The 14818-nt window shown below is 40.3% G+C and overlaps 1 protein-coding gene across 2 annotated transcripts in view; it reads left to right on the top strand.

The window, feature by feature from the left end:
• Window positions 1-14818, top strand: part of ACSS2 (acyl-CoA synthetase short chain family member 2) — a 47042-nt gene that overhangs the window by 18204 nt on the left and 14020 nt on the right. For both annotated transcript variants that reach the window (XM_004746573.3, XM_004746574.3), the window contains exon 3: window positions 14657-14748. In XM_004746573.3, the coding sequence (XP_004746630.1) occupies window positions 14657-14748 (92 nt within the window). The remainder of the gene's footprint in view (window positions 1-14656; window positions 14749-14818) is intronic.

Genomic DNA, 14818 nt, shown 5'->3' on the forward strand with positions numbered 1-14818 from the left:
TGGAGGGTTAACTTGACTCTGGCCAAGATCCATAAGGCTGCCTAGGAGCTGCTCATGCACATCTCTATTTCAAGGTAACACTTGCTGCAACAATTCATCTGTATCCAGGTACTGGATGAGGGCAAGATAAAGGTCCTTCAATGTAGAGTCATCTTTATTTGACTTTCAGGACCTCAACATTCTATCTTTTTAGTCTTATAGCCCACCAAATGTAGCTTAAGGTCTACACTGAATTGGTTTGCTATTTAATTTTATATCAAATGATGGAGATTTTAAAAAATTTCACAAATATTTCAGCAGGGATCTCCCAAAGAGTTTGTAGTTTAAAATTTTTATGAAGTAAGGATTTTTTTTGAAACTGAAAGTATGACTGTCACTCAAGTAAGAATAAAGATAATTTAACTGCATGAGGACAGGCAGAACACATAGCACAAAATATAGTCCTTAAATCAAATATGTGTAACTTTATGAAAAAACACCAGCAGTAGTTGAAAATATTCCTTGGGATTGGTATTGGCCTGTAGACTGGTCTGTGCTTTTCCACTTCTGTATCTAAGCTAATTAATGTTGTTCCCATCTCCCTGAATTGGTCTGTTCCTTATCTGAGCCAGTCTAAATCCTGCTTATTCTTTCATAACCATCTGAAATGCCATCTTCTTTGTGAAGGTTTTCCCAATTCTCACTTTCCAACCCTATTTCTTGTTCTCAGCAGGAATGAATAATAAAACCTATATCTAAAAAGCACATTTACTGAAATAGTTCCCTCATTTATAGTTGAAGCACCTAAGGCCCAGAGAAGTAAAATAATTTGTAAAAGCTTTCATGTTTTAAGAAGTAGCAAAGCTTGACTTGAAACCCAGTTTTCCTGAGCTCTTGCCCTGTCCATTCATTTCCCTGTCATTGCAGTATTCCTGCCCAGGGGCTGAGAGAGCTTCATCTGGAGCTGAAGATGGGCCTAAAAGAACAGCATGGCTGAATTTGATCACTTAAAATTGGGCCAGACCCTGGAGGAACCCAGGACATGGCTGAACAGTATGAACTTTATGCATTAGGGAACTTGTGATAATAAAGGATCTGAGAGCGCTGCCCTTATTCACTTGTTAATACTGGTATCTCATTGTGGTTTTGGTTGGCATTTCTCTAGTGATTAGTGATGTTTGATGTGCTTATTGGCAATGTGTATGTCTTCTTTGGGGAATTGTCTATTCAAGCCCTCTGCCCATTTTTTAATTGTGTTGTTTTTGTTGTTATTGATCTTTAGGAGTTATGTATATATATTGTGGATATTAATCCCTTATGAGATACATGATTTGCCAATCTTTTCTCCCATGCTGGGGCTTGCCTTTTTACCATAGGGATAGTGTTTTTTGATACACAAAATTTTAAAACTTTTATCAAGTCCAATGTCTATTTTTTCTTTTGTTTTCTGTGTTTATGGGGTCATAGCTGACAAATCATTGCAAAATCCAGCATTATGAAATTTTTATCTTATGTTTTCTTCTAAGAATTTTATTGTTTTAGGTATTAAATTTAGGTCCTTGATTCACTTTGCATTAATTTTTGTATATGCTTTTAGGTAAGGATCCAACTTACAGATAGCTGTGCTCCATGGACAATCTACTAGCTTCTAGCAGCAGGTTTTTCTTTTTTCTAAGATTTTATTTATTTATTTGATAGAGAAATCACAAGCAGGCAGAGAGGCAGGCAGAGAGAGGGGGGGAAGCAGGCTCCCTGCTGAGCAGTGAGCTAGATACGTGGCCTGATCCTAGGACCTTGAGATCATGACCTGAGTCGAAGGCAGAGGCTCAACTCACTGAGGCACTCAGGTACTCCTAGCAGCAGGCTTTTAAAAAATTAGTGTATAGATATTTATGATATGTGCCAGGCATATATTAGGTGCTTAGACATAGCAATAAAAAAAAGAGATCTGGTCCTTATCCTCATGGAGCTCACATTCTGGGAGGGTGGGGCAAGATTTTTGCCAGTGAGCTCTAATTTTATTTAGGAAGAAAATGTCAGAGACAGTGTATTTTGCCTTATTTCTGCGAATGGGGGTCATGTCTCTAGGAACAAATGAGACTATACAAGTCCTTCTGTGACACTTGAGCACTGCCAAGGATTGTGAAGGTAGACATATGTAGGCATCCTTGCCAGAGGTTTTAGGTCTTTGAGGAAGTCCTCAGGATATTGAAGAGACTATGGTATGCATGATCTTGACCATGGGCTAAAGCTCAAAGTAGATGAGAGTCTCCTTCACTCTTTCTCATAGTGTTCCTGGAGATTCTTAGAAAAGAGGCTTCTCAGGATGCCTGGCTGGCTCAGTGGGTTAAAGCTTCTGCCTTTGGCTCAGGTCATGATCCCAGAGTCCTTGGATCCAGCGCCAAATCAAGCTCTCTGCTCATCAGGGAGCCTGTTCCTCCCCGCCCCCCGCCACCTCTCTGCCTACTTGTGATCTCTGTCTGTCAAATAAATAAATTTTAAAAAATAAAGAAAAGAAAAGAGTCTTCTCTATGTCCATTTGGATACACCCCAAATTGGTGTAGTTGAACCAACACTAGCCTGGAAGTCAGAAACCTGGAACCTAGTTATAGATTTTCCTTAATCCCACCGTTAGCTTTGGCAAGCCACTTCCTCTGGATTTCTTGGATCTTTAAAATGGGGATAATTACACCTGCTCTAAGTATTGCTAAAGTATCTGTGAGGATCAGGTAAAAAATTACCCTCTAATGTAGTTTTATTCCATACTCGTGTGAGGGATTAGCTGAATTCTTACTTAAGCTACAGAGATACCATGTGAGACAGGCAGGTCAGGTTTTATTACTTTTAAAAAAAAAAAAAGACTTTATTTATTTATTTAAGACAGAGAGAGAGAGAGAGATTGAGAGAGAGAGCATGCAAGCATGAACAGGGGGAGGAGTAGAGGGAAGCGAGAGGTGATCTCAACCAGACTCCATGCTGAGTGCAGACCCCCATGTGGGGCTCGATCCCATGATCCTGAGATCATGACCCGAGCCACCCAGGTGCCCCTTACTTTTATTTTATTTACTTCTATTTGTCTCTATCTCGGCTAAGTTCATTCTTCCCCCTGCCCCCTGCCTGCTATGTAACTTAAACCTCTTTTCTCTGCAGCTGCCTTTTAGGGTCCATTCTCCTGCCTCTGAAAGGAATTAATGAGAATTGAGGAGTCTAAGATACATTAGAAATTATCCAGTCTAATACCAGTCTTCTCCCTCCTCCCCTCTAATACTTTATGGAGAAGGAAACTGAGACTCAGAGAGAGGGGAAATTTTATGTAAATTCATACATTGAATTAAGGGTAAATAATAAATCTAGGTCTGGTGACTCCAAATAATTATCTGAGGATCTTGTTAATAATCCAGATTCCTGGACCGTACCAGCCTATCAAATCAGAATCTCCAGAGGATAAGACTTCCGACTTGTATTTTTATATCCTCTTCAGATGTGGTGGGCAGTGGCAGCATACCTTTAAAATATTTGTTTGTTTATTTGTTTGTTTTGTTTTATTTTAGAGAGAGAGGGCATGAGCAGGAGGGGCAGAAGGAGAGGGAGAGAGAATCTCAGGAAGACTCCATGGTGAGTGAGGAGCCCATGGAGTTCAACATGGGGCTTGATCTCATGACCTTGAGATCACAACCCAAGCCATAACCAAGAATTGGATGCTTAACTAACTGTGCCACCCAGGTACTCCAGAAAAATAATTTTGTATATTAGTGGTCTTAAACTTTAAAAATTATATACCTAAAAGAGGTTTGAAAAATTACTTAACTCTTTGCACATTTTAAAGTTCACATCTAAACATTATCATGAGATAAAATAATTGCAAAAAAAAAAAAATGGGGCACCTGGGTGGCTTAGTTGGTTAAGTGTCTCCTTTCAACTTTGGTCAGGATCCCAGGGTCCTGGGATCAAGCCCCATCTCGGGCTTCTTGCTCAGCAGGGAGCCTGCTTCTCCCTCTCTCTCCGACCCTCTCCTGGGCTCGTGTGCATTCACTCCAATGCATGCGTGCTCTCTCTCACAAATAAATCTTTAAAAAAGTAATAACTGGGGGCGCCTGGGTGGCTCAGTGGGTTAAGCCGCTGCCTTCGGCTCAGGTCATGATCTCAGGGTCCTGGGATCGAGTCCCACATCGGGCTCTCTGCTCGGCAGGGAGCCTGCTTCTTTCTCTCTCTCTCTCTGCCTGCCTCTCCATCTACTTGTGATTTCTCTCTGTCAAATAAATAAATAAAATCTTTAAAATAAAATAAAATAAAATAAAAAAGTAATAACTGCAAAAAATCTAATTTCCAATGTGTTTTATATTGTATACATGTATATATTTCATATATCTTTCTTGAAAGCTTGGAACTGCAAATTTAGCTCATATTATCTGTAGAAAACATCCGCTATATAGCCTATTTTGCATAGCAAATTCTCACTGCTAACAATCAGCCAAATGAGATTTACTTTGTTAGAAAATGCCCAACTTCTTTTTCAAGTAAAATAAATATGATAACTATTGAATTAGAATTAGAATTAGAATTCTAAGACAAATAAGGCAAGTAGTGTTACCATGAGTCTGTCACCTGGATAAATTAAAATGTTACTCCTTTCAGGATAGATTTATTTTTTTTTAAAGATTTTATTTATTTATTTGACAGAGAGAGATCACAAATAGGTAGAGAGGCAGGCAGAGAGAGAGAGAGGAGGAAGCAGGCTCCCCGTTGGACAGAGAGCCCGATGTGGGGCTCCATCCCAGGACCCTGAGATCATGACCTGAGCCGAAGGCAGAGGCTTTAACCCACTGAGCCACCCAGGTGCCCCTTTCAGCATAGATTTCTTTTTTTCTTTTTTCTTTTTTTAAAGATTTATTTATTTATTTATTTGACAGAGAGAAATCACAAGTAGTTGGAGAGGCAGGCAGAGAGAGAGAGAGGAGGAAGCAGGCTCCCTGCTGAGCTGAGAGCCCCATGCGGGACTCGATCCCAGGACCCTGAGATCATGACCCGAGCCAAAGGCAGCAGCTTAACCCACTGAGCCACCCAGGTGCCCTCAGCATAGATTTCTTAAGAAAGCTCTCTGATTTGCTCTCTTGGAAGCCTTTTCCTCTGAGGTTATAGTTCTCAAATTGTCCCTATGGCACTCTGGAAGGTTTTTTATTTTATTTTATTTTTTAACCTTGGTGTGGCGTAGATAAAATGTTGGATGAGAGAGAGATGGCATTTAAAATTTTTTTTTTATTTTTAAAAGATTTTATTTATTTATTTGAGGGGGAGAGAGAGAGAGAGAGTGCACAGGCAGGGGGAGGGGTAGAGGGAGAAGAAAACTCCTTGCTGAGCAGGGAGTCCAAGGTCGGGCTCGAGACTCAATCCTAGGACCCCAGGATCATGACCTGAGCCAAAGGCCCACCAGGCGCCCCATTTTTTTTTTTTTAATAACGTGGGAGAAGTATATTTGTGAAGGAGAAAGTGAGAAAGGAGAACCAACGCCGACAGATCAGTGTTAGGGAAGATTACATATCGAAGTTGAGAATCTGGACACTTAGTCTTAAAACTTTTCCTGCTCAACTACCCATAGGAATAGAGTACCCTACCATGAAAACTAATGATTTAAACCATGCTATTTACCTAAATAACAGAGAATCATTGTAATAAATATTTTTTCATGTGTCAAAATTGAGACACCTGATGTACATATAAAACAGTGCCCTCGGCTGTTCTTTCCACTTTCTTTTTCTGCTCTAGGCATATTTCTGTTTTAGGCAACGTTCCAAATGCTGTGATAATAAAGGATCTGAGAGGACTTCCCTCATTTACTTGTTTTGGGTAAGGCTAGCAAGGGGCACAGTATGGAAGGAACGAGTAGGTATGTAAGAAGTAGTGGGAAAGGGTTACCTTCTATACTGACCTAGGTCTGCCTTGTCAACAGAGAAGAGTTGCAGAATCCAACTGGCACCAAAGCCACCTAGGCTGAGGGGAACAGGCACAAGGTTCCTGGATCAAAGCCTGAAAACAGCTGGCATGAGGACAGGATGCAATAATAGCCTAGATTGCAAAGCACAAGTCCCACAACCTGAACCTTAACTCCAGGGGCTTATTGCCGTCTCTCCCATGGCAGAGTCCAGAACTGAGCCCAGTTTTAGGGGCTCAAGAAATTTTCCTTGATATTTCTCCAAATCCCATTCTGTGAGTTTTACATTCTTCTTCTCCCTCTTCTCCGTGTCTGCCATTTCCCCCTGCCTATCTAGCATCTGTCTACTTTGTTTGTATCCTCTATAATCCCCTTTCTTTCCATGTTTCCTCACTCTGATTAGCCTGGATCTGGCAGGTCATATGAGCAGAGAGCCTCATTCATTCATTCATTCATTCTTGTACCCATTTATTTCACAATTATGTATTAAGTACCCACTGTGTGTCACATTATATGCTAAGCGCTGAGGAGGAAAAAGATAAAAATATGTCTTTTTTTTTTAATATGTCTTGTCTGCCTTTAAGGAACTTACAGTCCAGTGAAGTAAATAGATGCATACATATGACTATAACGTTAAAATAAATAAGTGCCAAATATTTAGGCAAATAGAAAGAATGAATGAATGAATGAATGAACAGTAATGAATGAATAAATGAGTAGTGCTAAGAGGCAAACTTTCTGGAAAGGAAGATTTGTAAAGATGTCTGTTTTTCCAGATTAATCTGTATGTTGTTGCAATTCTAATCAAAATCACAAAATTTTAAAATTTGAGATATAATTCATACCATGCATCCTACCCAATTTAAGTGTAAAAGTTAATGATTTTTGGTATAGTCGCAGAGTTGTGCAATCACCATCATGATCTATTTTATTTTATAAAGATTTTCTTTATTTATTTGACACAGAGAGAAATTACAAGTAAGGAGAGTGTCAGGGAGAGGGAGTAGCAGGCTCCTGCTGAGCTTGACACGGAGCTCGATCCCAGGACCTTGGGATCATAATCAGAGCCGAAGGCAGGCACCCTAGACTGAGCCATGCAGGCACTCTCGTCACATCCAATTTTAGAACATTCACCACTGAAAAAGAAACCCCATACTCAGTAGTCATTCCTCATTTTCCTCCAACTTTGCCCACTGTAGCCCTGGGCAACCACTAATCTATTTTCTGTCTCTATGGCTTTGACTATTCTGGACATTCCATATAAGTGGAATCATACAACATGTGGCCTTTTTTCTAGCTTCTTTTACTTACCATAATCTTTTAAAGGTTCACAAGTGCCGTAGCATGTATCAGTTCTTCATTCCTTTTTTAATTTTTTATTATTATTTTTTAAAGACTTTATTTATTTGACAGAGAGAGAGAGACCGTGAGAGAGGAAACACAAGCGGCAGAGTGGGAGAGGGAGAAGCAGGCTTTCTGCTGAGCAAGGAGCCTGATCCCAGGATGCTGGGATCGTGACCTGAGCTGAAGACAGATGCTTAATGACTGACCACCCAGGTGCCCCTACTTCATTACTTTAAAAAAATAATAATAATTTATTTATTATTTCTTAAAATAGATTTTTCATTAACATATGTATTATTTGTTTCAGGGGTACAGGTGTGTGATTCATCAGTCTTACACAATATATAGCACTCACCATAACACATACCTCTCCAGTGTCCATCACCCAGCCTCCTCATCCTTCCCATCCCCCTCCACTCCAGCAACCCTGTTTGTTTCCTGAGATTAAGAATCTCTTATGGTTTATCTCTCTCTCTCTGGTTTCATCTTGTTTCATTTTTTCCTCTCTTCCCTGTGATCCTCTGCCTTGTTTCTCAAATTCCACGTATCAGTAAGATCATATGATAATTGTCTTTCCCTGATTGACTTAATGTTTCATTCCTTTTTATGCTAGATAATATTCCAGTGTATAGATATACCACATTTTATTTATCCGTTCTTCAGTTGGTGGATATCTGGATTATTTTCTCTTTTTAATATCATGAATAATGCTGCTGTGAACATTTGTATACAAGCTTTTTAGGTGTATATGTTTTTAATTCTCTTGGGTGACTCTAAGTTAAAATCCATCCTTGGTGGACTTCAACTCTGTAGTTCTCAGGACACCTGCACTTTGATTTTCTTCCTAATGCTAATTCTGGCTTCGGAAAAAAAAAATCCTCCTTTTGGAGGCCATGTCATTTAGGAGGAGACTACCTAGACTAGACATTTAGATAGTATGGTTAGACACAGGTGACTACTAATATTTAAAATAATTAAAATTAAATAAACATTTAGTTCTTCTGCCATATTGCAAGTGTTCAGTAGCTATATGTAGCTTGTGGCTACTATGTTAGATAGGACTGCTTTAGAATAATGGAGCTACAAATGTGTTAAGTAACCTTGAGGCCATCACTTCCCATCTGTGTATTAGGTTTCTCATCTGTAAATAAGGGTAGTGGACATTGAAAGCCCTGTCCTCCTCTGGCATCCTAAGTGATTTATGATTTAGTCTTTGGGGTGTGCTTCCTCTTACCTCCTCCTCCAGCCCTTCTCGCTCTTCACTGTGACTAGGGCAGGAGTACCCAGAGGGAACATCAGTCTGCTAATTGGTAAAGTTATGTTGCTCCCACTCCCTCTTCCCTTGATGAAAGGGAAAGTGACTTGAGGGCATACCTACATCTGAGTGTCTTACATTTGTGCAGTGCTTTATGGATCAGAGAACACATTATTTTACATGTTTTCTTAATTTTACATAATCAGAGAATCTCAAAGTTGGTAGAGACTTTTAAGGTCATCTCAAACTTCAGAAAACATGAATCCCATGGGTTGCTTATAAAATGAGAATTCTAAGATCCCCATTCCCTGAAGAAGGATCTAACAGGTATCAGGGTTTCCCTGGCCCAGTCTGTACAATCCTATTCAGCAGCTCTTTGGGGAGTTTGCATTATTAACACTGTGTGATCATGCCTTGAGACACATTGGCCTTTCTTGATTGGTCCCAGTCTTGGAGTCTGCTCTTTAGTATCCCTGGGAATCCCAGATTCTATGTATCTTCAGAGTTAGGAAGCTCCTGAAGGAATACCTTCTATCATTGGACAGTTCTGACAGAAAGGCTTTCCTTATACTGAAATCTCCAATTGACCCACCTCTTCGATTTATAGTTACGTAACACTAGTCTGCTTCTTTCCCATAATAATCATTAAGGTTCATTCATTTATTCAGCAAATATTTACTGAGCACTGACTATATACAGGTTTCTTTGCAAGGCATTGGGGATTCAGCAATGAACAATACCAATTTGGTCTGTGCAAAACATAATCTAGTAGGAGAGATGGACAATTAGAAAAATAAAAATAATACAATTATAGCTTGAGAAAAATGCTATGAAAAAAATAAACAGGGGCTCCTGGGTGGCTCAGTTGTTAAGCGTCTGCCTTCAGCTTAGGTCATGATCCCAGGGTCCTGAGATCGAGCCCCGCATGGGCTCCCTGCTTGGCAGGAGGCCTGCTTCTCCTTTTCCTACTCCACCTGCTTGTGCACTCTCCCTCTCTCTCTCTCTGTCAAATAAATAAATAAAATATTAAAAAAAAATAAACAGTGTTGTGATGAAGAATAAAGGAAGGACTGATGCTACTTCGAGTGATCTGAAGCATGACATAGAGCAAACCATTTGAAAAACTGGGGGAAGAATATGGCATATTCTATCAGTAGGAAGGCTAATAATGTGTTCGGAGTCTATTGAGCAAAATGGGACAATAGAATAAGATGAGCTGGAAAAGATACAAGGCATAGGAGAAGTTTGGATTTTCTTCTACATGTAATGAAAACCACTAAAGGATTTTAAGCAGGAGGTGGTACGATTTTTAATAGATTATTCCAGATGATGTATGGATTGGAAGAGGGTAAGAATGAAGTAGGAGACCAGTTTGGGACCATTGTGGTCATCCAAGCAAGAGATGCAGGTGGCTTGAACCAGAGTAGAAGCAACAAAGATACAGATACTGCTGTCATGTAACTCAGTATCTTCTCTTCTCTTCAGGCAAACAGCTAAGTTCAATTTGTCCTCTCAAAATAGGTTTGACTGCTTCTCTCATCTGGGTTTTTCTCCTCTAGAAGGCCTAACCCACCAGGTTAGATCCTGCCCTCTGTTTCTGTAAAGAAACTAGCTTTTCCCACCTATTTTTCCCCCAGCTCTTTCCTCCTGTCCTGTGTTTTACTTCTCTGCTAGTCTAAAATCTCCAATACAGTAACTGTCCCTCATATAAAAGAGGAGTCCCAGTCTTCCCAGTCATTAATCAGTTATTAGGTTTTCTATGACTCAACCATGAACCTAAAGTACTTATTGTGTCAACTGAAGTTGGAGGAGATGGAGAGGAAGGGGACATGATCCTGCTCTTCAAGAACCCAAGGTGTAATGGGAAATATAAAGCCACAATAAATGTAAAAAAGATAGTACTGATAGATCATAAGGAAAGTGAGATCTGTGCCACAAACCACCATGTGACCTTGAGCACCTTAAATGGCCTCTTTGGATCTCTTTGGAGTTAGGAGACTAAACTGAATGTTCTTTTAAAAATTCTTAACATACATCCAGGGCACTTGGGTAGCTCAGTCTGTTAAGTGCCTGCCTTCAGTTCAGGTCATGATACCAGGGTCCTGAGATTGAGTCCTGGTATCAGGCTCCTTGCTCAGCAGGGAGCCTGCTTCTCCCTCTGCCTGCCACTCCCCCTTCTTGTACTCTCGCTCTCTCGCACGCACTTTCTCTCTGGCAAATAAATAAATAAAATCTTTTAAAATTTTTTCTCAAAATCCTAGAGGGCTTGGGAGCTTGTAGTAGGCTAGTATTCTGTTTACCTCCTTCTCCTAATGAGCCAGGGGCCCCAGGTTGGTGTGTATGTCAGAGAAAGAAGACACTGGAAGAAGTAAGGTGCCTATATCAATAATGCATAGCTTGAGCCCAGAGCCTGGGAGAGGAATGTACACTGTGGGGCGTGTGTGTGTGTGTGTGTAACTAAAAGTGGGCTCAAGTAAGCAGTTCTTAAATAGGTTTGTGCTTATCTGTTCCTGTATACCTTCTATTCACCAGGCTCTATTCTAGGTTCTAGGGACAAGACAGACAAATTCTCTGTTACCATGGAGCTTATATTCCAATAAAAGACACAGGTAATATATAAGCAAATAAAACACACGAGATAATTTCAAATAATGGAAAGTTATGTGAAGCAAATAAAACAATGATTTGCTAGTGTTTTGGGAGGGACAAGCTGTGCACATAGATGGGTACACAAGTATGGTGCATGTACTTGCAGATAGGCCTGTGTTTGAGTCTTAGGTCCATATATTTCTCCTTATTTGTGCCTCTGTGTACAAATGGGCAGCTTTTATGTGTACAGTGTTTTGTATATTAGTATATGTTATTTTATGCTTTCAAGTACACATAGGTGAGCTGGTATGTGGTACACATATGGGGATATGTGTGCAGGGGTGTGTGGTATCTGTTGGCATTTAGCTGTAACGAGATGTTCTGAAGTTTCTGTGACACTTATCAGTGGGCCAGTTAAGGAAATGGCTTTTTGCCCTGGCATTCAGGGCCATTTGCCAGCTTCCTCTCTCTGTGTTCCTTCTCACTTTAGAGAGCTCTCTGTGCTTGGCTCCTCTTAGCCCTAGGAGGCTAAGCCAATGAGAGGATAGTAACTGACTCATCAAGCCAGGAGCTGGAAAGAGGCTGATAATCTTCTGTGTAACCTCCAAGGCCTGGTTTCCCTGCTAGTCCCTGTCCTTCACACTGTGAGGCAAAAGAGTTGTGCCTTGAAATGAGAAGACCTGAAGATCTATTCTTGGCTTTTCCACTTATTATTTGACCTTGGCCAAGCTACTACATCTTTCTGGGTTTTAGTTACCTCTTTCTTGAGTACTCTGAGTAGTAAGGAAAGAGAGGGAGAGCAATGGCCTGCAGTGTTTAGGGAGGGCTGTGTGGTTTTGGTGCCAGAAGGTAAGGGGAAGGGATACTGAGCAGAGGCAATGGCATGATCCAATGTGTGTAGGAAGCCAGGAGGAACCCACTTAAAATAAAATTCAAACTTCTTACCAATACTACAAGGCCCTATGTGATCTGGCTGCTGCTTAACTTTCATTCTTACCTTTCTTCTTGTTCACTATGCTCCAGCCATGCTGGCTTCCTTACTGATCTTTGAATAGGCCAAACTCTTTACTGCCTCATGGCCTTTCCAAATTTCTGCCCAGGATACCCTTCTCAAGAATTCATATGGTGGACTACTTCTCATCACTTGGGTCTTGTAGCTCAAGCTTCCCCAGGGGGAGGCCTTCTGGGACCATTATTTAAAGTAGTTGTCCTCTAATGTTTATTAATATTTAAAATGTACATATCCTTTGACCCAACAGTTTTATTTCGTGTAATTCGTCCTACAGACATATTTGCAAGTGAGTAAAATGACATTTGAATAAAGATATTCATTGAAGCATTTATTTGTTAGTTAAACTGTGGCACATACAATCTGTGGACCATTGTGCAGATGACAAAGAAAAAGAAACGGCACTATAAGTCTTAATGAAGAATTATATCAAGGTATATTAAAATTTTTAAAAAGCAAGATGACTGAGCTCTATTTATTGGATGTACATTATACTCAATAAAAAACACTATACACAATGGTGTGTATTGTGTACCGTCATTTGTATAGAAAAACCAAGAATATGTAAACATAAATACATATATGTAATGCTTCTGTAATAGACCTGTCCGTGGGACATCTCTTTCCTACCTCTTTCCATCCATGCTTGGTTGGGGACTGTGAGGTGCCCATTAAATACTCTTTAATGAAGAGTATTAAAATTCAGTTTTTTGAATTTGGTTTTTAAATTTCCATCTTTAGCGATATCCGAAGGATCTTATGAAAGATGCTAACAGTGTAAACTTCTTCCAAAGTGATTATCTTGGTCAGTCCACAGTAGTTCAGTTGCTCTACACCCTCCAACCTATTAGGAGTGGTTCTGTCTGCATATTGACTATTTCTGGAAAGTTACACAATATAGAATGAATAGTGGTTGCCAGTTGGCAGGGTGATTGGAGACTAGGGGTGGGAGGGACACTTCTCATTACATATCTTTTGTTGTGGTACCATTTGTATATATGTAATATATATATTATATATAATCATAAAATTGAAAAAAAACACCAGGGGTCATTAAATATTCACATATAGTCATGAAAGTTCCTTAAAATGTTTTTTTTAAACGTATTTCCAGGGGTGCCCTGGTGGCTCAGTGGGTTAAGCCTCTGCCTTTGGGTCAGGCCATGGTCTTAAGGTCCTGGGATTGAACCTCACATCAGGCTCTCTACTCAGTGGGGAGCCTGCTTCCCCCTCTCTCTCTGCCTGCCTCTCTGCCTACTTGTGATCTCTTTCTCTGTCAAATAAAAAAAAAAATCTTTAATTAAAAAAAATAAAGTATTTCTTATTAGTCACTCATTCTGTCATTCATTATATCCTTCATAATGCTTATCATCTGAAATTATCTTGGCTATATTTGTTACTTGTATAATTTTTGTACTGTCATTGGAATATAAACTCCATGTTGGCAGGGATCTTGCTTGTTCCATTCATCGGTGCCTTATTTCTATACATGTATATAGCACATAGTAGTTGTTGAGTAAGCCAATGTGAAGGAAACTAGACTGAAATCTAGGAAGGAATGGGAGGCAAAGCTGAGGAGGTAGACAGAAATAAGATGATAAAAGTGTAGTGATTCTGGAGCTTTTTTAGAGAAGGAAAGAAGGAAGGGGTAGAGGGAGAGGGAAAGAAAGACTCTTAGGCAGGCTTCCTGCCCAGCATGGAACCCGATAATGTAGGGGTCAGTCTCACAACTAGGAGTTTATGACCTGAGCCAATCAAGAAATCAAGAGTTGGACGCTTAATGGACTGAGCCACCCAGTTACCACTGAAACTTTAAATTTGTATCAGAAATACAACTGAGGGGCGCCTGGGTGGTGCAGTTAGTTGACCATCTGACTCTTGGTTTTGGCTCAGGTTGTGATCTCAGGGTTATGAGATCAAGCCCTGCGTCAGCTCCACACTAAGTGCAGAGTCTGCTTGAGATTCGCTCTCCCTCTACCTGCCCTGCTCATGCTCTTTCTCTCTCTCTCTCAAATAGATAAATAAATCTTAAAAAATAAAAAAGAATCACCAACTGAATCTTTATACCAGCTTGTAATTAAGAGGTAGATTCTTGGACTCTGTGATTCTGATTCAGTAGGTCTGAGTTAGGGCTCAGGAATCTACATTTTAATAAGTTCCCCTGGGTGCAAGTGATCTGGAGCCCCCACTTTGAATAACACCAATGCAGTCTTGACACTGTGCTCAGGAAGAAACACATCTGTGGTATCCTTTCTCCTTAGTACATCCCTAGGATGGAAGAGAAGGGGCCATCATCCCATTTTAGAAACCTAATGAGGCTCACAGATGGACACTGCATCTTCCAATGACACACAGCTTGTATATAAAGTATACTTTAAAAGACCAAAGTGTCTGACCAGTCAGTTCAAGGTGTGACGGCAGACAGCTCACCCTCACAGGACATTCATAAGGAGCTTTGGTGTTCCTGAATGGCTATTAGGACTGTTCCTATTTTTTGCTTGGGGGAAAATGTTATATTCCCTAATGACTGATTCTTTCTGATATATCTCAGGGAGGGCAATGAACCAGAGGAGACCACCCAGATCACATACCGTGAGCTTCTAGTCCAAGTGTGTCGATGCAGCAATGTTCTCCAAAAACAGGGTGAGTGTTGGGAGTATAAGAAGGGGACTGCAGGATCCTGCCTTGGGGTATCTGAGGACTTGGGGGAAGT

The sequence above is a fragment of the Mustela putorius genome, unplaced genomic scaffold (genome assembly GCF_011764305.1).
Source record: "Mustela putorius furo isolate JIRA1106 unplaced genomic scaffold, ASM1176430v1.1 tig00000743_pilon_pilon_pilon, whole genome shotgun sequence".
NCBI classification, from domain to species: Eukaryota; Metazoa; Chordata; class Mammalia; order Carnivora; family Mustelidae; genus Mustela; species Mustela putorius.